This window comes from Rhodamnia argentea, chromosome 8 (genome assembly GCF_020921035.1).
Source record: "Rhodamnia argentea isolate NSW1041297 chromosome 8, ASM2092103v1, whole genome shotgun sequence".
NCBI lineage: Eukaryota > Viridiplantae > Streptophyta > Magnoliopsida > Myrtales > Myrtaceae > Rhodamnia > Rhodamnia argentea.
Window position 1 is genome coordinate 22,402,449 of NC_063157.1, and position 22,918 is coordinate 22,425,366.

The 22,918-nt window shown below is 40.9% G+C and overlaps 2 protein-coding genes across 2 annotated transcripts; both read right to left on the reverse strand.

Annotated features, from left to right (window-relative positions):
• Positions 1-3,936: 3,936 nt before the first annotated feature.
• On the reverse strand, positions 3,937-14,155 carry LOC115755742 (phosphoribosylaminoimidazole carboxylase, chloroplastic-like). Its single transcript, XM_048284422.1, has 17 exons — positions 13,988-14,155; positions 12,993-13,226; positions 12,172-12,387; positions 11,957-12,068; positions 10,654-10,716; positions 10,420-10,558; positions 10,051-10,106; positions 9,560-9,633; positions 9,234-9,381; positions 8,968-9,141; positions 8,494-8,581; positions 8,273-8,389; positions 5,158-5,255; positions 4,945-5,062; positions 4,763-4,857; positions 4,332-4,438; positions 3,937-4,178 (listed from the first exon to the last, which is right to left on the reverse strand). The coding sequence occupies exons 2-17, from the start codon at positions 13,211-13,213 to the stop codon at positions 4,085-4,087; spliced, it is 1,920 nt and encodes a 639-aa protein (XP_048140379.1). The 5' UTR covers positions 13,214-13,226; positions 13,988-14,155; the 3' UTR covers positions 3,937-4,084.
• Positions 14,156-19,884: 5,729 nt separating this feature from the next.
• On the reverse strand, positions 19,885-22,073 carry LOC115755748 (transcription factor DIVARICATA). The gene is made up of 2 exons (XM_030695279.2): positions 21,644-22,073; positions 19,885-20,523 (listed from the first exon to the last, which is right to left on the reverse strand). Exons 1-2 carry the CDS (start codon positions 21,982-21,984, stop codon positions 20,139-20,141), a joined length of 726 nt encoding a protein of 241 aa, XP_030551139.1. The 5' UTR covers positions 21,985-22,073; the 3' UTR covers positions 19,885-20,138.
• Positions 22,074-22,918: the final 845 nt, after the last annotated feature.

A 22,918-nucleotide genomic window follows, 5' to 3' on the forward strand; every position in this document is an offset into this window, starting at 1 on the left:
GGAGATGGTGGTTGATTTAACAAAACTGGCGGTGAAGGAGACGAACCGGGAGGATTTTTTCTTTTTGGTCAAAACCGGAGGGAGTTGAAAAGAATGGATTTGAGAGGTTGGTTCGGGAGCTCAAGTGGTGATATTGAATATCACAAAAGATTGCGTTGGGTAAGTGAGATTTTTAAAATATTATTTACCTTATGTTGGATTGCACCAAACATGTACGAGATTTTCTGAAATTCGAAGCATATTGGGAAGATTTTTAATCCCACCTTATCCTATTCAATCTTAATCTAAATTCGGATGGGCAAACTTACCATGAGTGTAATTGGTCACTTTTATAAATAGGTATTCCACAACCCTAATTGATCAAGCCGCCATTAGCACCCTGTTCTTATTCTCTATCCAACTCCAAAGTTTGGCGGTACAATGGCGATGAGACATGCATTAAGCAGAGCGTGCGGGAACCGGCTAGCTCAGCCGGCTCATGGAGCGACTCGTTCCTTCAGTAGCGGGAAGTGGAGCGCTCAGGTCTCTACTATTTCTGTTCAAATTTCGCTTCTACAATCTTCAATTTTGGGCTAATTCCGTAAAAAAAAGTCCAATGGCGATTCTGGTCCAAACTTTTTTTTGTCCCCTGGAAAATTACCAACTTTAACTCGAGTATCAATGAAACCATTAGTTGTCCAAAGTGGTAATTCCATATCATCAATAAATCCATGTGCCTCGCTGAGTCGGCTCGTGGAGCGACTCGTTCCTTCAGTGGCGGGAAGTGGAGCACTCAGGTCTCGACTATTTCTGTTCAAATTCCGCTTCCGCGATCTTCGATTCGTCACTCTCGTGTTCTCGATCTCAGGGTAACTAAATGCGTTCCTGAGGTTTTCCAACAGCGATCATTTTGGTTCCTCGTTCTGCTCGTCGCCTCCTTTGATGTTTCTAGGATGTGAAACTAACCTCGTACAGCGAAATTGCGGAACCTGTGTTGTTTTTTTAGAAGCTGTAGGTGTGGATGTCGGTAGAGATTTTCACTGGATATGTCGTGCCTGATTCTTGCGGTTGAATTTGCTTTTGACTTCTTGAAGGACACGGAGAGGGAGAGGGCAGCGGAAAGGCGGAAGCATGAGGCCGACGGCAAGAAGGCGGAGCAGGATAGAGAAGCTGCCGGGAGGCTTAACTTGTTCGCCACGTTATCGTGAGATTCTCCGCTCCAATGTGAATCCAATTTTTATTTTTATTGTTTTTGGTCCATTTATGCATGGAGTGGCTTGTAGCCAATACGTTGTGTGATTTCATTCCTGGGCATCATGAATCATGGCTTTCCTTCCATTTCCCTGCTAAATTGAATTGCCAAACAAAGTTAGATCAGCCGGGGCCTTGTGAACTTTCGCGGGGTGAGGTAATCGGGGTCGATGCATGAAGATAAAAAATTGTAATACCGACTCGTTTTTGCATCCTCTGCGATGTCGCAAACGTCTCCGCCCCGAGCACCATATCGGAGTAGCTGTGTCGCTATCGACAGTATCTAGTTAGCAGAACATCCTCGTTCGTTGGTTGCCATCCCCCTCCACCATTGTCATTAGACTCATCACCTCCGTTTCTTCTTCCTTCTTGCCAATCTGCCTGCATCATGTACGGAACGTCGTTACCGTCTTCTTCACAGTTCTTATCTTTTTCTTTGACTGCAGAAACAACCTGGGGGGAAGTCGCAAGCGCACTAAGGAAGCGGACGGCTCAGGAGTCGCCGGTCAGGATAGTTCTGGTGACTCCGGGTGAGAGTTCATGGATAGGTTAATCATGCTCTTATGCAGTAAGAGGGGAAGTTCTACTGATGCATTTTGGTATTTAACTTGCCAAGTTGTTATCCCAATAATCACCCTCCTAAACATTAAAAAGACTCTGGCGTTTAACTTAATGGATTACATGATTTGTTAGATGAGAAGATCTGCTTTTAAATTTTTAGGCTTTATCATCAGTTCCCGTGTCCATGCGGCGGCCAAACGACAGAGATGAACGGCAAGAGATCTCGGTTTGTGAATGAAATCAAGCGATTCATGCTATCACATGTTCGAAGAGTTCGCGCTCGTACACAAATCACGGAGAAATTACAGACACTGGTTTGCTAAATAAACAGAAACTTTCAGATGCAGTGTTGTGAACCAGCTCAATACCAGAGGTAAATAGGGATGCAGACCTTCCATGGTTTGTGTCCATTTTGCTTTCGATCGCCAGTACACAACCCCGTGAATGGAGAACTTGAATGCTCTCAAATAAAAGCTGCGCAGCTTAAAAGTCATCCAATTAAATTCATAAAAATTACAGAGAAGATTTTAATTAAAGGCCTCAAGGGAGGTTATTTTCTGAAAAGAAAAAAAGTTGATTTTGTCTCAAATAAGGACATTAACTGACAATTTAGTCTCATTTAAGGGCCTGGCAAAGCATGTGCATCTCACATGCCACCATGATGGGGGCATTTTCGTCCACATATCCCCAAAAGCTACAAAAGGCAGGTTAGCTCGCGCTTGATGCGGTAAATTCTTCACATGGACTATGATTGTTCCGGACAACGCCATTTATAGATGGAAAAGATAGATATGAATAAAATTCAATGTAGTTAACACCATTTGTGCAACAAGCTGTCAATCTGCTACAGAACAGCTTCCTCCAATAATAAGTTGGAAACATCGTCCATGAAAAAGGAAGGGCGCGTTTGGCAACGACTCCGATTCAATTTTTTTTTTTTTATGTTCTGTTTATTGGACGAGCTTTAAAGAACCAAAATGCGTTTTGTAACCGCACGAAATTTCTATTCTCGAAATAAAAATGCGCTTGATAACTACATAAAATTTCCGTTCCCGAAAACAATTTCTCTTCTCAATTTTTTCATTTAAGTCAAATAATTACATCTTGTCACTATAAGATCAACTTATTTAGCATCACGAATACAATGAATACAAATCATGCATAATCCATAATTGTTCTATTTATTTCATGTAGCGGGAAGACATATGTAAGATCATTTAGGAAGAATATGAGTGACAATTGGAAAGATTAGCAAAAACTAAAGGCATGTATGGCAACACTTCTACTTCGTAAATCAACTTCTGACCGTAAATCGATTATTCTACTTCTACTCAGAAGTAGAAGTTGTTTTTTCTACTTTGGTAACGGTTGAAAATTTCTACTTATGAAATATTATTAAGACAAAATATTCCATAAAAAATTATTGCCTGTGGCCGAAAAATTTCTATTTCATTTTTAAAATTTTAAAATTTATTTTAAAAATGATTTTTTATTAAAATATTATTTACCATTTAAAAATAAAAAATTATAACTTATTTTTTATTCCGACGGTCGAAGACGACAACCCGTCGATGGCGAGCTGCGACAATGGTCGTGGTGGTGGTCGACAAGAGTCAACAACTGGCGATGGCAATCAGCAGCGACAGGCAATGATCGATGACTAGCGATTGGCAATGGCCGATGGTCAACAGTTGGTGGGGCGATGATCAGTGGTCGACCGTCGGCAGCGCGGGGTCTGGTAGCAATTGATAGCGCGAGATAAGGCAAAGCGATGGTTGACGATCGGAGATCGGTAGTCGACAGCGTGGGGCAACGATCGGCGGTTGACAGCAAGAGGACGTGGTCAGCGGGACAACGGTCAGCGATAGACATTGGTCAACAACTGGCAACAACCGGTGATGGCAAGTGGCGGTGGTCGTGAGCAACAATGGGCATGGCCAATAGAGATCAGCGGTGGGCGGTGATTGGCAAAGGAGGACAGTAGGCGAGTGGTGGCGATTGCGGCCGACAGTGACCGATCAAAAACCCAGTTTGAAGGCTCATTTTATTACTAAAACAATTCGATGTGTCGTCATCAAGCATGATTTTGATAATGACTTCTAATGTTACATCCACTTAAATTATCAATTCTATGGGGAGAAGATGCATTGGGAATGACCATGCTTTTCATTTGACTATTTAGTGTCCTATAGATGGCAATGATCCACATGTACCTTGGGACTGAATAAGAAGTCCCAATTACAACAAGACAGAAACAATCATTACTACCAAAATTGGTGGACCTTCAAAACCGTCAAGGATTCAAATAGGATTCCCAACCTTCTCTCTGCAATTTTTCCGCTTTTGTCAGGACATCTTCCTTCGTATCTTCTTGGTACTGGCTCATTCTGCGCTAAGCGAAAAATAGGAGATCAACTCAGCACCTATGCATTTCACCCAATTTCACCACAAACACCATTCCGCTAAAGACAACATTAGAGCATCTATTCCTGTTACAATCGCAAACCGCGCATCCTCAAAAGTGAGACAGAAATACCAACCTAGCCAGTAGGTCTGGATCACCAACTCCCAACATTCTAACGGCTAGCAAACCAGCATTTGTGGCATTATTTACTGCCACGGTAGCAACAGGGACACCCCTCGGCATCTGCAATGAAGCATGACAAACACAGGCGTGAGGCTAACAGATTTTCGCTGCTCTAAGAGAACCATGTCACCTCCACCAAAACGCCCATGAGACCGCAAAATGCCATGTATTTCATTGTACTCCACCCAAAAAAATATTTTGTACGCCGTGATCGGGAGAGGGGTCAGAAGACGTTATCCTCCGGGAGGACATAAAACCTTCTCCAAGTTACCATTTTGTAGCATAAAAGGCGGATCTTAAACTAATCAAGGACCACAGCTCCCATCAAAAACCGATTTCGGCAGTGACGAGAACCAATTTTACTGAAATTAGAGAAAGAAGTACCTGCACTATCGATAAAAGTGAGTCAAGACCATCCAATACAGAAGTACGAACAGGCACACCAATAACTGGTAATGGAGTCAGGGAAGCCACCATACCTTGAAACAGAAGGCAGAGTTTCTTAAACGGTAAAACTGCAACTGATACATACAACGTTCTATTGATCAGGACATAAAACAACTAGCCTGGCAAATGAGCTGCACCACCAGCACCAGCAACAATAACCTGAACGCCCCTCTCCTGAGCAGAGGAAGCATATCTGAACATCACATCAGGGGTTCGATGCGCTGAAACTATTCTCACCTGCAAAGTTTTTATTCAAAGTTCAATTCTTGCTAGGCATGTAAGTTCTTTGCTCAATGATGTAATCTTAAGCATATAATCAGAACATAATTAACCTCGTAGGGCACATCGAATGCATCTAGTATCCTTGCTGCATCCTTCATCACAGGAAGGTCAGAGTCCGAGCCCATTATAATCCCAACACGCAGTTGTACTGCATTTAGCTAATGACATTGTCAATAATCATGACAAAGCAATGGCATTAGCTCCATTTAGCACAGAAACAATTTTATATCCAGTGCAAATGTGATCCTTTTTGCTTTGAGAATTTTTCAAATAGGCAGTTTAGTTACTAAAGATGTTGTAATATGGAGCTCGGTTGTTAGTGCAATCACCGGCATTTGTATAGAGATAGATCTACTTTCTTAAGGTGTGTATGGTAACATTTCTAAAAGTAGATTTCTAGAGCTTTTCTTCAAAAGATGGTTAAAAAAAAAAGAATTACCAATTTATGTGATTTTTTAAAAAAGTTACCCATTTAGGGCATGTGTGCCTCTTTGAAGCTGTGCACCTCCATGGGAGGCGCACAGTGCAAGTCGCCCTGCCATAGAGGCGCACACCCATTATTTTTTTTTTTTTTTAATTTTCATAGCCATAAATTTATGTTTTTTAAACTTTTTTCTTCTTTTTATATTTATAATAACGGGGCTTTTTTCAAAAATATGGTTAAAAAAAAAGAAATTACCAATTTATGTGTTTTTTAAAAAAATTTAATGATTTAGGGCATGTGTAGTTGTGCACCTCTATTACAGGCACACATGCCTCTCATACGAGCACACAAGCCATTTAATTTTTTTTACTTCCTTTTTCTTTTTAGCCGCACATTTTATGTTATTTTTTTACTTTTTTTTTTTTTTTACATTCCCCGTGCACAACAAGCTCGCGAGCCCCGTGCCGCCGCCATGCCCGCAAGTTGTCGCCGTGTCGTCGTAGTCGTCGCCAAGTAAAAAAAATAAGTTATTATAAATATTGTAAAAAAAAAGTACAAAAAGGACCCTTGTGTGCCGCAAGCCCGTGAGCCCCATGCCGCCACAACCGCGCCCAAGAGTCTTTTTTGTACTTTTTTTTTATTTGTGTATTTATAATAACGTTTTTTTTTTTACTCAATGACAACTCGGACAACGACTATGACACGGCGGCAACGCCACGGCGACCGCACGGGGCTCGCGGGCTTGCGATGCACAGAGTATAAAAAGAAAAAGAAAAGTAAAAAAATAACATAAAATGTGCGGCTAAAAAAGAAAAAGTAAGAAAAATTAAGATGACTTGTGCGCCCGTATGAAAGGCATGTGGCCTGTTAAGGGGTGAGCATGGTTCCAAGGTAGAACCGAGAACCCGAAACTTTCCGGGTAGAACCGAGAACCTAAAACTGGAACCCGTAGGATCCGGTCCGGTTCCAAGTTTCAAGGTATGTAGGGTAAGTTCCAGGTTCCAAAAATTGAGGAACCTGTTTCAATGGGTAGATTCCAAATTCCACTATCTAGAACCCGGAACCCGGAACCCGAAACTAGGATCCTAAATCTTGAAATAAATTTTTATATTTTTCTTGGTATATGTTTTTGCACAATCTTACAATGTTTTGTAGCGTCCGATAATGAGTGTATAATCCGAAGCCAAACAATTTTTTAGGTTTCACTCTCATTTTGCTTAACTAAAAATGAAAAAATAAAATAAAATAAATTGATAGGTTCTCGGGTACCCTAGAACCCGTGACAGGGTAGGTTATAGGTTTCAAAAAATGAGGAACCTATTCCGACGCATAGGTACTAGGTTTCAAGTGGAACCCGTACGGAACCCGAAACCGCTCACCCATATGGCCTGTAATAGAGGCGCACATGCCCTAAATCGGTAAAAAAATTTTAAAAAACGCTTAAATTGGTAATTTCTTTTTTTTAGCCATATTTTTGATAAAAAAAAAACCCCGTTATCATAAATATAAACAGATAAAAAGTTTAAAAAAGATAAATTTATGACTACAAAAAAAAAAGCAAAAAAAAATAACGGGTGTGCACCTCTACGGGAGGTGCGCCTCCCTAAATGGGTAAATTTTTTTTAAAATCACATAAATTGGTAATTCTCTTTTTTTAACCATATTTTGAAAAAAAGCCTGAATTTATGCTCCAGAAATGCTTCCGGAGTAGAAATCCATTTGATAATGTAACTTCTGAAGCAAAAATCTATTTGGTAAAAACTTTTACTTTTGAAGTGCATATTCACTTTCACTTCTAAAGTTGTTTTTCTCCCAATTTGAGAAGTTAAAAAATGTAGCTTCTCAACTCAAGAAATACTTATTGGACAAAAAAAAAAACTCACAAAGTACTTATTGCTCACATTTTTTTCATTACGCCCTCACCCTCTTTTCGATCGGGCCCGTCTCCGCCAACTTCCGTCACCGCCCATCGCCGACCACCGACACTAGCCGCCGCCGACGACAAACGCCGACCATCGCCATCACCAATCACCGCGGGCCACCACCCATCGTTGCTTGCTACCACCATATCGCCGTCTTCGGCCGTCGAAGTAAAAAATAAATAACAATTTTTTTATTTTTAAAAAGTAAAAGATATTTTTTTAATAATTATTATTATTTTTTAAAGAAATTTAAAAAGTTTAAAAATAAAGTAAAAAATTTTTAGCGGCTGACAATAATTCTTCATAGAAGATTTTTTGTTAGTAATGTTTTAGAAGTAGAAATTTTCAACCGTTACCAAACGAATTTCTATAATCAGAAATCAACTTCTAGAGTAGAAGTAGAAAAATAACTTCTATTCCCGAGTAAAAGTAGAAAAATCAACTTCTAACCATAAGTTGATTTCTCAAGCAGCAGTGTTATCATGAGTGCCCTTAGCTTCCTTAGGGCATGAGACAAAGGAATGCAACTCATAACCGTGAGAAAAGCAAACTTTATTGGTTTTAATGCAAGATCTTGCGTCTCCAAGAACACTATCCTTTATCAAAGTGCTGTTACTATTAAACTTCAAAGCACACCCTGTACCTCTAAGATATTTTTGTGAGCGGGGGTCTGCATGTATTTCTATCACTTTCCATGAAAGAAAGGACCAGCTAGAAGACAATATTTGAGAGATAAATAAAAAAGAGACAAAGAAATTCCCCATGTTCTACCCAACAAAGGGCTATTTCTAGACGAGAAGGACAGAATAAAAAACTAACCTGCTGATTGACAATCGCTGCCTTCTTCACTTAGCAAAGCATTTAGTTGTGCCTCCACAGTGCCCATTGAGGAGCCAACGATAGTAATATGACCCATTTTCCGTTGCTTACGCATTTCTACAGCGCCAATAAGAACGTGTAGTTAATTACTGGCAGAGACTGAGAGAGTAGGAGGGAAGGTTGTGGGGCTCTATTTATTTTTTTCTTCGTGATCATCTGACCTGGCTTATCATACCAATGAATTGCAGCTCCTTTTATGCTCAATGCCCTTCCAATCAACTGATGAGCCAAACGAAAGCCTTGTTCTCCCTAAGCACAATAAATACTTTGTCAAACCTATCACTATTAGCATCTAGAGCGATAGTGAGACAGCATAAAAGCAGTCCTCATATATAATAGCTACATGACACGATAAAAACAGCCACATGTTTATAATTAGAATAGTCCACTGTGTAAGCCCTAATCTCCACAACCAAGCTACAAGTGCAGCACTAAGTGCTTCTTAAGTAAATTGGCAGTAAAATACAGAAGAACTTGTTTGTCATGCTTCTTGCGTGTCTGCAGCGAGTGTATGGTGGTCTGGGATGGACGGCTAAGTCAAGTGCATTTAATGAACTCAACGAAAGAAAGATGAAAGCCAAGTAGTCTAGTTGGCAAAGCAATAATTCCAAAATCAGAAAGGCCTAAAAGTGAACCTCTTCTTCACCAAGTATATTGTACATGATAGCAGCAGGAGTCTTCATTGACGGATCACCAAGTGGAAGACCAATAACAGCTCGCAAATGTTGTTCATACTGAGAAGTGTAGCAAGACTCAATTGTGTGATGGCCGCTATTGTGGGGCCTAGGAGCCACTTCATTTAACAAGACCTAAAAGCCAACTGAAAGCACGTAAGTAGGATAGACATGGCAATTTGCAGTAAGAATAAACAGTGGAGGAAGTTATTGATGACCCCAATCACCTGGCCATCCCTAGTAAGAAACAATTCAACGGCAAAAACACCAGCACCTTCCAGGGAACTAACGGCTTTGTATGCAATATCAGTAGCTTGTTTCCGGATCTTCCACGGAATACTCGCAGGCGCCTTAACAATGTGACATATGTTTTCCCTAAAATTGAAAGAAATGTAGTGAAATGAGTAAATAGTTTCTGCCAAGGGTCAAGCTGTCAAAAGCTTGTATAATACCCACAGTAGCTCAGGTGATCCAGCCTCAAAGGAGACGGTCTACTATTATGATAAACCATCAAAGAAAAATGACCCCGAGCTATAGCAGACAATAAACTTACTTGTGTATAGTCTCAACCACAGGATAGCACAAGACAGAATTGTCTCTTCCTCTTGCTACAATGACAGCAAGCTCCTTCAATAAGATTCAAGATAACACAGTTATTTTTGGTAATGACTTAAAAAAGTAATAAAACACCCCTCTCCCATGGAAGTTGTGTTAGCCATCATTGCCTACAAAAAGTATAATCCCACCACGCCAGTAAGAACATAAGAAATACTGGAGAGACCTAGTGTGAGTTGTCACGTACATAACTTAAGTGCACTAAGACAAAAAGACTATAAACATTGTTTTTCTTAGTGATAAATAACACAAACAATTGTCAAATACAGTAATCCTATGTAAGCGTATACAAACCCCCTTAATTGGCAATGTCTAGGCAATCCATGAATAGTGGATAACTGTTGAATAATTTGTTGATAGGTGGTGGAAAATACACCATAAAATAAGCTATAACAAAAATAAGGATAATGATACTTATGAGACGCAAACCTTTACGAAGGGTGCCCATTTTTCAACATAGAGTCCACGCTCAAAACCTCCAAGAGCTGCAGAATATGAAGATCGAAAGTAAAATTCAACCAGCTACGTGCAGACTGATGAATGCAAGACTACGGTCTGAAATATCAAAGGGTACCATCGCAGTGACGAGATAAGAAAAACAAAAAGAATGTACGGAATTCACAAAATCATTCATCTTGTCACGTCACCAAATGTCCTAAGAAATTGAAAATATCCAGCTAACAAAAAGGCTTTCTATCTTCGAATAAAACTACACAAGAAATGGAGAGTAACTCCAAAATGAGGGAACTCTAAGAATCACAAAAGGAAGAGGTAAGAAAAGAGATGGTATATGATTACCAGCCACAGCAGAAGAAAGCTCCTCAGCTGTTTTTGCAACAGCATTTCCACGCCCATCATAAGCTAGTCGTTTGCTCTTTATCATCAGCGGATAGCCAAATAGGTCACCAGCTCTCTTAGCACCTTCAAGATCATCTATCTGTCTCAGCCAATTCTCATGTCAACACGAGGAATTAGAATGCCAATGTCCAGGTCGCATTGCAGGTCCAAGAAACATCAAGGAAATTGACTAACCTGCATGAACTCTGGAAGTGGAATGCCATGTCTGGAAAAGTGGTCTTTTTGGATATATTTGTCCTGGAAGAGAGCACAAATCTGGGTCAGGGCAAAGCACTTCCACTTAAACTACAACGGAATGTCAGGAAATTGAAAGCCTGCTACGGTCGATGGAACTTCTTATGACAAGGAACTAGCTTGAAAAAGACTCCTTGTTGTAGACCAAAAATCTCTACTCACCTGTGAAGGGATGAATAACAAGCAATTAAAATCAATGATCCAAAGAGAGACTAAAGCAAACCCGAACTTATCTTCTCTGCGATTCAAACAAGTACAATATAACCCATCAACAAATTTGTAGAGTGTCAAAGAACTGCTTTAAAGCACACCTAGAAGTTACCCAGCCCAATAATACAGCATACATCAGTGGACTCTTTTGTTTTACAAGAAGCAACGCTTAAAACCAAAATCTCATATCTTAACGATACACACGTCCGTAGTATTGGTATACAACGATGCACGTATGCAATCATTCACCTACACTACTTGACTCAACTTTTGCCGGAATCGATATTGGAATCCTAAGAGAGAGATTTTTTTAATAATTTCTCACGATTTCATGTCTCATGCAATTGAATTTAACATGCATATAGCTAATCTACAATTGGATGAGGAGCACAGAAAAACCAGTAACCAGTCCTTCCTACCTCATTCTTAAACAACAAAGGTCTTAGCAAAATCTCAATTTCCAATAGGTCCAACAGTAGGAAAAGTCTATGTACCTCAAGAGTCCGAGGGATGTTAAATGTGTTCTCCCTCCCCACAAGCTAATGAAACACAACACACTCCAGAAAACATACGCGGTGATGACAGACCTGGGGGACCACAGTTCTTTCAGTTTTTGTTGCATTGACATGGCACATGAGGTAAAGCCATCCTCAAAAGTTTTTCAAGAAGCACAATATGTTGGTTCTGTCATGCTTATTGACATACTTTTTACTCAGTTGCTGTCTATGCATCGATATAATTTTAATAGCTCCTTTATGTATCCATGTCTAGAATAAACATGAGACATCGTAAGTTTCTCCAATTCTAGTGGAGATACCACAAGATTTTTCAAACATATGTCATGTGACTCCTAGATAAGAGTGCCCATTAAAGAATTCTAGCAGCTCCATAATCTGCATGTTGATCATCGAGGCTACTGAATCTACAGCTGACAGAATCGTAATTGACAAATAAAAGACTTGCGGAAACACAAAACAATGCAGTCTCCTAAATGAAAATTAAATTCACCACATCACTGTAAAATAAAAGTAACCTGGATAATACGAATAGTGGAGGCTTTAGGTTGGCAATCCACTCCATGTTGCTCAAGCTTCTCCAAGGTGGCAGCATCAACATGTTCAATTTCGATAGTCAAAATTCCACATCTGCTACCACGAAGAAAGAGACTACATGAGTAATGCTTTAATCAATCAAGCACTTCTTTTGTAAAAGCATTAAAGCAATTCCATAACTAGTACATAATAAAACCTCTTTGCAAACTCCTCCACTGTCGTGCTGTCGTCAAAGCTGCCAACCACATGATCGTATGCAATTGCACTTGCTGGACAGCTTTCTAGTGGGTCTAACACAGCGACTTTAATGGCCATTTCAGAAGCTGCCTGACATAGCATGCGCCCCAGTTGCCCTCCTCCTAGCACACCAACTATCTTCTCGCATAATCCATGGACGGGTAAGTCGTCCTTCCTTAACCATACAGAAACATACATTCAAGTTAAATATAGAGTCGTATAAGATCTTACTAGAAAGGAGAAAAATTTAAATTGAACACAAAGACTTTAAGTAACCTGTTGGAGAACAACCACATCCAAATCGTAGTAGGGAGAAAAGACTTGGGAAGGATTATGAATTTAGAAAGTGACGAAAAGTATCTTAGAAAGTGATTCCTCTTCTCCAAATAATTCGGAGAGAAGCAGATAGAAGAAAGCTTCATGGAGTAGAAAGAGTTTCCAGAATATAATGGGACCTTCTTTTCCAATAAATTTCCAGTCTACCACATTGAATAAAACAGTATCTGATATAGTTATCTCAGTATCATGATACAATATGCAATGCCAATGGCTCTTTGAGATAGTGCTTAAATTGTTCTCCTAATGGTTCTCGAATGCTTCTGTTTTTAAGCTGAGGGGCAAAAAGGAAGAGGAGTATCTCCTAACTCAAAAAAAAGAGAACTTTTGGCGAACAATATTTCCATCAGCCATGTTGCAGCCAAAGGAGTAAACTAAGATGTGTCATGATGCAGAAAAAACAGGTGTATTGTAACAGTGATAACATGAGGGACGAACAATAACCTGGTTGAAGGCTGATGACCTTCTGATGATGCCAGGCAAGCTAAGCTTTGAGAGGAAGAGGTATGCGTGGAATGAGAAGCAAATAAATTTTCCTTACAACAACCCGGGCGTTCCATCGAGAATCTCACTGCTGTATCAGTCACAGCTGTTGCTCCTCTTGGAAGCACAAAATGGGTAATTCGGTGTCCACTTAGCCCAATGCTCTGATGAAGATGAAGCATTCTATCTCCCGCCCTGCAAAAGAAATACAGGATTGAGCAAAATAAACAGAGAATGACTCATTCGATAAAGATTATAAATGTGGCAAAAGCATGTGGCATCATGAAACCAGCTAGCTAGCTAGATTAAAGAGCTGAATCAAAAGCTCCAAGCAACCTAAAAGAAAATAGAGTAGTAATTCTTTCACTTGCAGAGGTCAGAGAAACACTCTTTTTCAACCCACCCATCCTTGAAGAAGTCGAAGTAAACGCGTTCGAGCAGGTCGACATGGAAGTCAGAGCACGAGTTAAAGTTAAATCCGCCACTTTAGGCCTCTATCTCAACTACTACAATGTTCAATATAGAGGCGAATGAATTACCCTTAGTGAAAACAATAAAACGAGAAAAAGGGCCTCTCGAACAACCTCGCTAGAACCGATGCTAGCGATTGCCGGTGGTTGAGCAGGGATCGACAACGGTGGCGACGTTAATTTGGAAGGGCGGTTGGCGTGCGTGCGCCGATGCCGGTTAGTAAGAGGACTCGGCCAACCATGTCCTGAATCGTAGCCTCTGTTTTTCTTTCTCAATTCTCACCGTACTCTGCAAAGTACAACAAAGAAAAGGGGCTTGGTGCGAGAATCCCATATAAATAGAGCATCAATAGCAGCCACAAGTCGAGCGGCGACACAAGGCCAACAAAGAAAAAGGGCTTCTCGGCGACGACATGGTAGCTGACCTCGCGGTTGTACCACTTCTGCTCGAGTTGCAGAGAGAGAGCTGGAGCTTCACCGATTCACCGATGATAGCAACGGTCGAGTCTGAAAGACCGAAGAAACCTTCAGTAGCTGCAGTCGGGTGAGTCGGAGAAGAGAGGGAACATGAACGGTGTTGTCCAGAGGGAGATAGGGAGAAAGGATTAGGACGTCAAAATCAGACTGAAGGAATCACCGGCGACGGTGGGGCGGAGTTCGGCGGCGAGAGAGAGAGAGAGCGTTTTGATACCCTGAGTGAGCGAAAGGGCAGACTGTGGGTTTTGGATAAATGGGTCAGGCCGGGCCGAGAGCATATCTGGGCTCTATGTCAGATCCGGCCCGTATGACCTCGGTCCAAGCCCCCGACGAAAAAGAGCAAAATGGAGAAGTAATATGTCATTTTTCCATGTTTTGATAGAAAAAGCATCTAGATATTATGTTGTAAGCATTGAATTTCATCATTATAAAAACCTAAATATACCAAACTCAATGAATGTTGAAAAAGTTTATAACTTTTGGTATATGCGTTAAAGACAAAACGCGAGATTGTCCTATGAAATATATGGGAAAAAAAAAAGAAGCGAGCTTTTCAAATGGAGTTTTGTGTTAATCCTTTAAAAGAGAAAGAAATCCTGAGCTGAAAAAATAAAAGATTATTGATAGACACATAACATTTAAAGAGAATTTAAAAACTCGTGAATATATTCAGCAAAAGAAAAAAAGAGAAAAAAAAGGAGGAGGAAAGGGGGAGAGGGTGACATAGGATGAAATTATGGCAAAGAGTTGTGTGTTCTATTGATAAAGTTCATTTTTATTTATATTTTTACGCTATGTAAAACAAGGGATGTGTGCATTACAAGTTCTGAAACTTGTTACAAAAGTGCAACCGAGTCCTAAAACTTTCAGAAAGTGTAATCATGTCCTAAAACTTGTCAAATTGATGCAATGGAGTTCTTCCATTAACTCCATCCAATTAGACTAATGAAAAATACTGACGTGCCATTTTTTATTACTTTCTCTCTCCGACATGACGCTCACGTGGCTAAAGCAAGAAAGATAAGTCTAAAACGTCACTGTTTTAATCCAATTCTTATTTTGAATATGTATTAATTAGATTTAATTAGGAAAAAAAAACACCCAACACCAAAACCAATGAGGCGCTTGCAAGCTCTCGTTGTCGTCATCCTCACCATCGCCGGAAGATTCTGATGATGGTAGGGAGAGGGTCAACCGAAACCCGACTAATGGTCGGTGACACTAGCCGATGGCAAGTGAGGGTTGCAATACTCACCTAGATTAGACGAGGGTAACCGGCCCTCGTCCAAATCTGGTAGCCGCCGGTGGAGTGGGCCACCCAGCGACGACCCTCAATCCAATATAGACAAGGGCCCATGACCCTCGCCCATATCTAGGGGAGGGCCTACGGGCCTTCGCCTACCGCCGGCCAAGGTAACCGGCCGATTCTCACCATATCATCGCCGGCCTTCTAACGATGGTGGGGGCAATGGCAGCGAGGGCTTGTAGGGGCCCTCGCCGGTTTTGTTGTTAGGTGTTTTTTTCTTTATATTTTTTAATTTTTATTTTAATTTTTTACATTTAATTTAACTAATATATATATTAAAAATCAAATTTGGATCAAAATGACATATTTCTTATTTTAGCCATGTCAATGCCATGTAGGAGAGAGAAAGTAATAAAAAATGACATGTCAGCATTTTCTTGTTAGTCTAATTGGATGGAATTAATGGAAGAACTCCATTGCATCAATATCACAAGTTTTAAGACTTAATTACACTTTCATGACAAATTTTAAAACTCGATTGCAGCTCGAAAAGCTGCATTTCTTCGAAAGAATCGAATATGCTTGAGTTGCAGAGAGAGAGTCGGAGCTTCACCGATGATAGTGATGGTCAAGTCCGAAAGACGGAAGAAACCTTATATGGGCCTGTCGGATCTAGCCCATATAAATGGGTTAGGCCAAGCCGAGAACATATCTAAGCTCTGTCATATTCGGCCCATATAAGTCGGTCCAAGCCCCTAACAAAAAAGAGAATATTCGTTTCGTTCGGAGAAATGCAATCATGTATATTCGATTCTTTCCAAGAAATACGGTTTTTCGAACCGCAATTGATTCGTAAAACTTGTCACGAAAGTACAATTGAGTCATAAAACTTTCAGAAAGTGCAATCACATTCTAAAACTTATCAAATTAATGCAATGGAGTTCTTCCGTTAACTCTGTCCAATTAGACTAACGGAAAATGAATGTGTTATTTTTTATTACTTTCTCTCTCCTATATAGCGCTAACCTGGCTAAAAAAAAAAGATAAATGGAAAACGAAGTCGTTTTGATCCAACTTTTATTTTCAATATATATTAATTAAATTTAATAATAATAAAAAGCAACAAAACCCGCAAGGGCCCCCGTAGGCCCTCGCCGCGATCACCCCCACCATCGTCGGAAGGTCGGCGAGGGTCAACCGAGACTAACTAGTGGTTAGCGACCTTGGCCGACGATGGGTGAGGGTTACAACCCTCACCCGGATCAAACGAGGGTCGCTAGCCCTCGCCCAAATTCGGCCGAGGGTCGCCACCGGTTGGGGTGGGGCAACCACGATGCCAATAGCAGCCCTCAATATGATCTAGGCAAGGGTAAAATCTGATTTGGGCCAAGGCCCGTTACCCTCGCCCGGATCTAGGGGAGGGCCTACAAGCCCTCTCCTACCGTTGGCCAGGGTACGACGAGGGCTTATAGGGGACCTCGCTGGTTTTGCTGCTGGGTTTCTTCTCTTTTTCTTTTTCTTTTTCTAAGTTTAGTCTATTTTTAAAATTTTAATTTAATTAATATATTAAAAATCAAATTTAAATTGTTCTTTTGAAATTATCTTTCTTATTTTAATCACGTTTGCGCCACATAGGAGAGAGAATATAATAAAAAAACAAGACATCAGCATTTTTTGTTAGGCTAATTGGACAGAGTTAACGGAAGAACTTGTGTGCATCAATTTGACAAGTTTTAACACTTGATTGCACTTTTTGAAAATTTTAGGAATTAATTGCACTTTAATGACAAATTTTAAGACTTTTAATAAACATATCACATAAAACGACAAAGATCTCAATCGGCATCCTCTGCATTTCAAAACTTTAGTACGTGAAAGTTTCGAAAAGGTTGTAATTTCATGCACACTAGGATAGGAAAAAAGGAGAAAAATGAGCAAAGAAAATTTGTCAAAGACATAGCCATCATCTTACAAGAGACTCCCCGAACACCAGCTATTCAATTCATGCCATCTTTGCTCCATCAGACCACAAATAAAAAAAATCCCAGGATTTTTCAAGCTCGTAAGTTGTAACTCCGTCTTCCTCGAGCCTAAATGCCACCAGCTCGCCGGACTGGCTCGGTCGTCGGTCATTGAGTGCACATGAATTAACTGATCGGATCTTTCCGTGGACAAGATACGAAGACTACGCCACTTGGTGCCGATTGGAGATGAAGGAACAGCAGAGTTGATTACCGATTGGTCACCTCGCTTCCCTTTAGCCTTCGCTCGAGTTTTCGCCGCGTCGAAGATAAGAAATCTCCGACCGCGCTGACGGTACTGTTAAAAGAGACTCATCTACGCGCAGCTGAACCATTCCCAAGACGTTAGAAATGAATCCTGAAACTGCATGAGCAATTGAAGAGAGGGAACACGGTCATAAACGAGCTTTTCAAAAAGGGAAAGAAATCATGAGCAGAAGAAAATAAAAGATTATTGATAGACAAATAACGTCAAAAGAATTCAAAAAATTATAAATTTATTCAGCAAAATAAAAATAGAAAAAGGAGGAGGAAAGTGGGGAGAGGATGGCATGGGATGAAATTATAGCGAGGAATTGTATTCTATTGATAAAAGTTCATTTTCACATATACTTTTAAGCTTTGTAAAACAAGGAAGATCTCAGCCGACATCGTCTGCATTCAAAACTTTTAGTACGTGAAAAGTTCCGAAAAGTGTGTAACACTGGGAAAGAAAAAGGACAATGACGAGTGAAGAAAACTTGTCGAGAAGGACATAGCCATCATCTTACCTGAGACTCCAATCATCAATCCTCAAACAGCAATCAAGCCAGCTTTGCTCCATCAGCTCACAATAAATAAATAAAAAATAATCCTAGGACTTTTTCGAGCTCGTAACTGCATCATCCTCGTGCCGACATGCCTCAAGCTCGCCTAACCGACATGGTTGCCGTCGTTAGGCACATGAATTGTCTGATCTTATCTTCCCGTGGATTAGAAGTTGAAAAATATCATCGGGAATGGGATGAAATGGAATCAGACTTTGAGGCTTGATAACACTCTCTTTAAAAACTTATTTGCTCCATAACGTTGCTAATGATATCCGAAAAATATCCTTCGTAATACAACAAAGTTTCGATGAGAATATGAAAGAGCAATTCCAATATTTCTTTATGATCTCTCAAAGAAAACAGTTCAAAATTTAAAAAATTAAATTAAACTAAAGTAAAAATATTATTGATTAATGCCAAATATTATCCGACACCGTGCAAAGAGCTAAATGTGCCTAATAATTGCACGCACTTATTCATTTGTCTACGTGGAAGACTACAATAGCCTCCTAAATTTCCTATGCTGGACGAAATAAACGCACTTTATTATTTGTTTTGCAAATAAACTTTAACACTAAATGCAAAGGCTGCACCACTTGGTGGCGATTGGAGATGAAGGAACAGCAAAGTCGATTACCGATTGCTTATTCGGCTTCCCTTCAGCCATCGCTCGAGTTTCCGCCATGTCGAAGAAAAGAAATCTCCGACCGTGCCGATGGTCCTATTAAAAGAGATTCATTTACGCACTACTGAACCATTCCCAGGAAGTTCGAAATGAACCCTGAAACTGCATAAGCAATCGAAGCATTTTGACTTCCAAAAATTCCATGAACAAATTTTCTCATCAAGGCCTTCCCTAACTCTAAAAAGCTTGAAGTGCGCGTTGCAGCGATCCTCATCTTGGCCACATTACCGGCCACAACAGCTGGGATGCAGATACCACCATGGATTTCTGACCACTGCCGTGGGCAACTTCTGCACGTACGCCTGCACAAGAGGCCTCATTAGGTAGGACAACCCCCACGACATTCCATGGGACAGAAGGCAAACGTGGCTGAGTTCCCAGCCCTTAACGAGCAGAGCGTCTAGTATGCGATACTCCAGTACCCGGTGGCTCGGTGTCAACCTCCCCACATGCACCCCCGGGGTGGCTGAGCTCCTCTTCATCGTCGGCGGGGCCCTCGAGGTGGGGTTGGTCGACATTCGACACAACGAATAAGCTCATTTTACACAGAAGCTCCAGAAGGGCTACATTCTGGAGTGCAAATGCCGGGACTGTGTCGGCTCCTGCTTCTGTGTTCACCACAGGGCTTGATGATGGCATCTCAGCCAAGTCGTTCCAGACTGACCTCTCCACCATTCAGAAGATCAAGGGAGGACTTGCAACCAAAGCCTGAAACAGAGGCCTCGGAAAGCACGTGATAATCGAATGCAGAGTCCCGCTGTTTTCTCAGGTTACATGAATTTTTCGTGCGAGAGTACAATGGGATGGTGCTTTTTTTTTTTTTTGTGACCGAGGTCAAGGTCTAATCAAGAATGATCCTATTGAATCCACCGCAAGCGTAAGCAATCATTTATACATAATGACATGCATGGTATTCGATTACGTAATCATTTCGAAATACATCTCGATCATCAAACGATGAACGAGTACAAATTTTCTTAAACTTAGCAATGAAACCTAATGATATCATCCCATTTACTTTAGTCAATGACACTGAAATATATAAACCCTCTATAAAAACTAGTTGTAATATAGTCGATGACTCTGAATTTCAGAACAGAACGGCATCCTTTCTCGTACATGGGATTGCTCAGGAATATGAAATATAGAAACAAGAGATCCATACGAGTATTCCACATTATAGGAGAAGCATCCACAAGAAAGAACGAGAACAATTAATAATTTACTAAATAGATTTGATTCCCACTAAATTCACTGCGTTTCAAAAGTGACTCAGAACATGATTCAACATGAACTGAAATAAAGAAAGAGTACGTATACCCCCTTTTCCTCTAAATCTATAATGAATTCCTACTTTATACTGGCTTTAATCTATATACAAAACTTCCATGCTGGCACTTCACAAGAAATAGTTTAAGTTTCCGTATCCTGTCAACCCTCCCCCTTGCTCAGGCAGTTGATTCATGAAAGGCGCTGGCTGAAGAGGTTGCATCTGCTGAAAGTTGCTGGCTTGTGGAAAATCATAACTCGGATCATCTTGCGCATTACCCGCTTGAGAAGGGTTGAAACTTTCATTAACAGATGCCGGTACTGGGGGGGTGTCGACGGTGGTGATGTCGTGAATGCTGGTTCTCTTCCTCTCTTTCTTCCCCATACTCATCTGCCGCATATAGAACTTTTGAGCATGGCTAGCCACCTGAGTCGGTGTTCTTGTGTGGACATAGTGCCTCGAGATGCTCCTCCAGTCACCCTTGCCATATATCTGCAGTCCGCGCAAAAACAACCTGCCGGAGCAACAAACACCAGATCTTATTATAAGGACAGGGATCAAATAAGTGCAAACATTCTTTAACATTGCTACGGCTCTAAGTATCTCCAATTTTCCAGGAGACAATTGGCAACGGATTTGTCTTTCTTATACAAACACCTCGGGCGTAAAAGAAATTTCTAAGTCTAGCAGTGAAACCGGGCAGTGTCCTTGCACCAGAGCTCAAAAATAACAGAAGGACACCAAGGCGCCTGTGGTCATGATCGTTTCACCGCTCAATTCAGTTTCTGAACCTACAGGGGCGCGGAACTAAATTAAGCCAAACCATCAGCCCTGCCCAAAAACAACATTGCACGCTCGCCGGCTGTCAGCTTTTTCATACAACACAATCTATCTTTAGAATTTCTGTTTAGACCGACATAAAACAGATAAATGAAGCAGATCTACCGGTATCGAAACAGTTCCTAGCAAAAGCGTTCGGAACAAAAAAACAAAAATTTTGACAAAGATCATAGGATCCATTGAGCTTGTATTTAGTTCATGTAGTTTCTTCCAAAAATACGCAGATATCAACATATTTCCATCAAATATGCGTGTCGAAGCAAAACTTTGGATTTCAAAAGACGAAATAGACCAAACAAGAACTGTTTACTCCAATTAGCACCCAATTCCAAGAGAAATAGCAAAGGTAAGGGCTTGAATTTCTTCTGTAGGGAAAATAATTGTGAAGGCCTTCACTTCCAAACTTAGACAAAACACACATGAAAATCTAAACACCCATAATTTAATGAACCCCAAACTCCTTAGCTAGGGTTCAACCTTTTTTTCTCCAAATTCTCCCAATTCATTAGCAACTAAAAAAGCACGTCAAGAACAGATGCCCCTTTCGAAGCAACAACAAGGCAAAACATACCAGTCGCTGTTTCCAAAAAACTTAGCCTATTTCCAAGATTTCACAGCAAAGAAGACCAGAAACCAGAAAAGATCAGATTTTGAAGAATTGCATGACTCCAGCAGCTAACCTCCCAAATCAGAAAAGCAATTCAGAGCCCCCCCAAAAAACAAAAAACGCCGCAACAAATAAAAAAGAAAAAAAGATTAATTCAATAGAACAACTAGAGGCATCTCTTAATCACCTGTGTTCATTCTCCGTCCACGGATTGCCCTTCTTCTTCTCCGCCTCTTTGAACCGGGGCTTCGTCTCGAAGTCTATCTGGCGGCAGCCGGCCGGGTCGTCGCTGTAGCTCGGCGGCTCGACAAGCCCCGACTCGATCGCGTCGATGTCCTCCACCAGCCGCTGGTAGTGCTCGAACACCTCCGACGCGGGCCTGTTCAGGCGATCGCCGATCAACTGCCACCGGTGGGGCGAGTCCTCCGGGACCGCCACCAGCGCGTGCTCGAAGAGCTTGTCCTCGTAGCGGCTCCATTCCGCCGGGGGCCGAGCAGCCTCCTGCGCCGACGCGGGCTGGCGATACATGATGCTGGAACGAAGAATCGCGGAAGCCGGAACGGAGAGAGAGAGAGTCTTCGTCTTCTTCTTCTTCTTTCCTCTCTGGAGATTTGGTGGGAGAATTTGGAGGGGTTTGGGTTTATATACGGGAAGTTCGTCTCCGGTTTCGATTCGGTTTTCGGAAATTTCAAAAAAAAAAAAAGAAAAAATTACGGAAATCCCGGGTGATGTGAAATTTTCCAAAACTGTTCAGAAATAAGAGGCGTGCTGAGTTGTCAAGCGGGAGGTTTTTTTTTTTTGTCTTTTAGCGGTTTTTGGACTTTCATGAGTTGTCGTTGTTGGGGGCGTGATTTTTTGAATTTTTTTTTAAAAAAGACTCTGGTACGGTGGGCCCCAGCCCAGAGTGTTTCCTTTTCTCTTTTTTTTTGGGGTCAAATCAGTCTCAGAGTGTTTCGATCCAGCACGTTTTTGATTTTATTGGGCGTAGGATTTTTTTTTTTTTTTTGGTCCCTTTATTTTGTTTTATTTTCTTTATTCGGAGGACACCTGTGATGTTTACGTTACGCCCCCGGGGAAGGATTGTACAGTCAAACTGTCAAAGGGAGTCTTCGGAGATTTCATCGGAACACGTCCATTTTTTTTTTTTTGAACGATGTGCCGAATACTGATCGGAAAAAAAAAAATAAAATTAAGTGGGACCCACTTGTGTTAGGACCGACGATTTTGAATTGTTCGAGCACCCAATCAAATTCAACAGGTCATCTTTTGATAAACTATGTGACGAGTAAGGACTCGGCGTGTTCGATGCCTCACCATATTATTCTTAAAACCTTCATTCGACACACGACACTTTCGACACGATACTTTCGACACTTCTGGAGAGGATAATGCCTAGTATAGCCACAGCTCACGTGTCTATTTGAATGAATATTATATATAACAATCTGACTGGTTACGTTTG

Coding starts and splice junctions, on each gene's coding strand:
- LOC115755742 (XM_048284422.1), bottom strand. CDS start 13,213: ATGCTTCATCTTCATCAGAGCATTGGGCTAAGTGGACACCGAATTACC. Junction 9,142..9,233: donor TTCTTACTAGGGATGGCCAG/GTGATTGGGGTC, acceptor GTTGGCTTTTAG/GTCTTGTTAAATGAAGTGGC. Junction 5,256..8,272: donor CAGCGATTGTCAATCAGCAG/GTTAGTTTTTTA, acceptor AGCTAAATGCAG/TACAACTGCGTGTTGGGATT.
- LOC115755748 (XM_030695279.2), bottom strand. CDS start 21,984: ATGTATCGCCAGCCCGCGTCGGCGCAGGAGGCTGCTCGGCCCCCGGCG. Junction 20,524..21,643: donor TGGACGGAGAATGAACACAG/GTGATTAAGAGA, acceptor TTGCTCCGGCAG/GTTGTTTTTGCGCGGACTGC.